The sequence below is a fragment of the Echinococcus granulosus genome, assembly GCF_000524195.1.
Source record: "Echinococcus granulosus chromosome Unknown EG_S00001, whole genome shotgun sequence".
NCBI lineage: Eukaryota > Metazoa > Platyhelminthes > Cestoda > Cyclophyllidea > Taeniidae > Echinococcus > Echinococcus granulosus.
This window is the reverse complement of record NW_020170381.1, coordinates 1,225,119-1,226,860: the sequence shown is the minus strand read 5'-3', so window position 1 is coordinate 1,226,860 and position 1,742 is coordinate 1,225,119. Positions and strand designations below refer to the sequence as shown.

At 37.0% G+C, this 1,742-nt stretch overlaps 1 protein-coding gene across 1 annotated transcript in view; it reads left to right on the top strand. All coding sequences in view use genetic code 11, as the record gives it.

Annotated features, from left to right (window-relative positions):
• The window catches only part of EGR_00143 (hypothetical protein), a gene marked incomplete at both ends in the record, with an annotated part of 2,407 nt that extends 1,043 nt beyond the window's left edge, over nt 1-1,364 (top strand). The window contains 2 exons of the mRNA XM_024489392.1: nt 21-344; nt 1,264-1,364. Of these exons, the coding sequence (XP_024356070.1) occupies nt 21-344; nt 1,264-1,364 (425 nt within the window). The remainder of the gene's footprint in view (nt 1-20; nt 345-1,263) is intronic.
• Between the last annotated feature and the right edge of the window lie 378 nt (nt 1,365-1,742).

Below are 1,742 nucleotides of genomic sequence, written 5' to 3'. Positions count from 1 at the left end.
AGCACATCTGTGAACCTCAGGCAGCACCTCCATAGAGCCTATCGACCCGTTTTCCTTTGTAATTTACGAGCGACCAAGCGTGATTGATCATCTAACTGAATGCGAGTCATTTGCAGCCTTTTGCAAACGCCAAAATATTTGTCCAGTTATGTTTCTCAACCAGGAAACTGATTTATTTGAGGGGCGCGTCTGTACAAGTTTATTTCAAAACTTTGATATTTTTTGCCTTACTACGAATGGTTACATGTCAAAGGCTTTGCCTGATGAGCCCACTGACCATCCAGTTTCTCAAAAATCAGGTCGAGAAAAAAGTCGCTTGCTCCGGTCCACCGATGTGTGCCTTGGTGGGATCGATAATCCTGGATTTATTTCTTAACGTATGTGTACTCTGGGGCCTCTTTACTTTTTTATTCTCATTATATTTCATCCGTAATGGATTTTATCTTCTGTATTTCTTTATGCTGGGAGTGCATGTAGTATATCATCTATTTAAATGTTGAGGAAATGCTAACCCAAACGGATAAGTTCATTTTAAATATTTAAGCGTTGTGTGATAATGTTCGGTGAGGCTAAATAAATGCTCGCTAGGCCAACCATTCATTGTTCATACTGGTTATTTGGCTCGCAGATAGAAATAACAGGCATTATTTTTATTTGCCTAAAATAGCAAATTCCAAAATAAAATGACTTTAAAATTACCTATTTGTTTTTCCATTCTATTAGTGTCGTCTTTTCCAACTGATTTATTTTTCAGTTTTAGTTGAGAAGATACAATTTTTCTACTACCTTACAGGAAAATGCCATCTTAGTTGTGATACAGATGGAGACCTATGAACCTGTTTGGAGTCTTTTTTCCCCTTTAAAATTTCCAGCAAACTTTTCACCTGTTTCATTTAAACCAAAATTAGATTCAATTTCCCATCTACAAACGATTCAAAAGTAATGAGGCAAAGTGTTTTCTGTTAAGACTTTGCTCTTATCGAAGGTCAGCTTGAAATGTTCAGACACTACTCATCTACTTCTTGAACTCTGGCTGCAAATTTTGCGATCGTGTGCCCATATTGGCTGGACATAGTGCACAAACAAAGCCTTGAATATTTCTAGGTGTTGCATTTGTACTTGCTGACACAATGCTTCACCCTCAAATAGGATGATATGCTTATTTGAACTAAGCATACTGCATTTTTAATTCTAGATTCGGTTAACATACCAAGGAATGGTTGCAGAGGCTTGACTATTAAATTGCATTTTTGGCATTTACAGTTACCGGTGATCATACGGAGGAAGCATTGCCGGTTCGTGAGTGGAAGCTTTACAAAGGTAACAGGGCACGTATAAGGGTAAAAATTCAGCAGCTGGTATAGGTGGTGCCGAAACTTGAAAAGAACACTTACACGGAATATTCAAGTGTTAACAACGGATTTTTTAACTCCAGGTCTTTAAGAAAAAGAGACAGTCTTAAAACTGGCCTCTAGTCATCTAAAAATGTGATAGTCCCGAGGGGGGATACTATCGAAGAAAATTTCTTCCTATGGACTTGCTGTGTTTAAAAGGATTTCTTAAAGCGTACTCATCCGAGTTTCAGGAAGTGGCAGTGCACGAATATATGCTGTGCATGAATCATTTAATTCAAAGTATTTTTACATGTAAACAAAAATAATGGTATCTTGTAACTATTTGAAAGTGAGGACACAAGTAGGATTCAGTGAAGAACGTCTCTTGAATAATAAATAAATAAATAA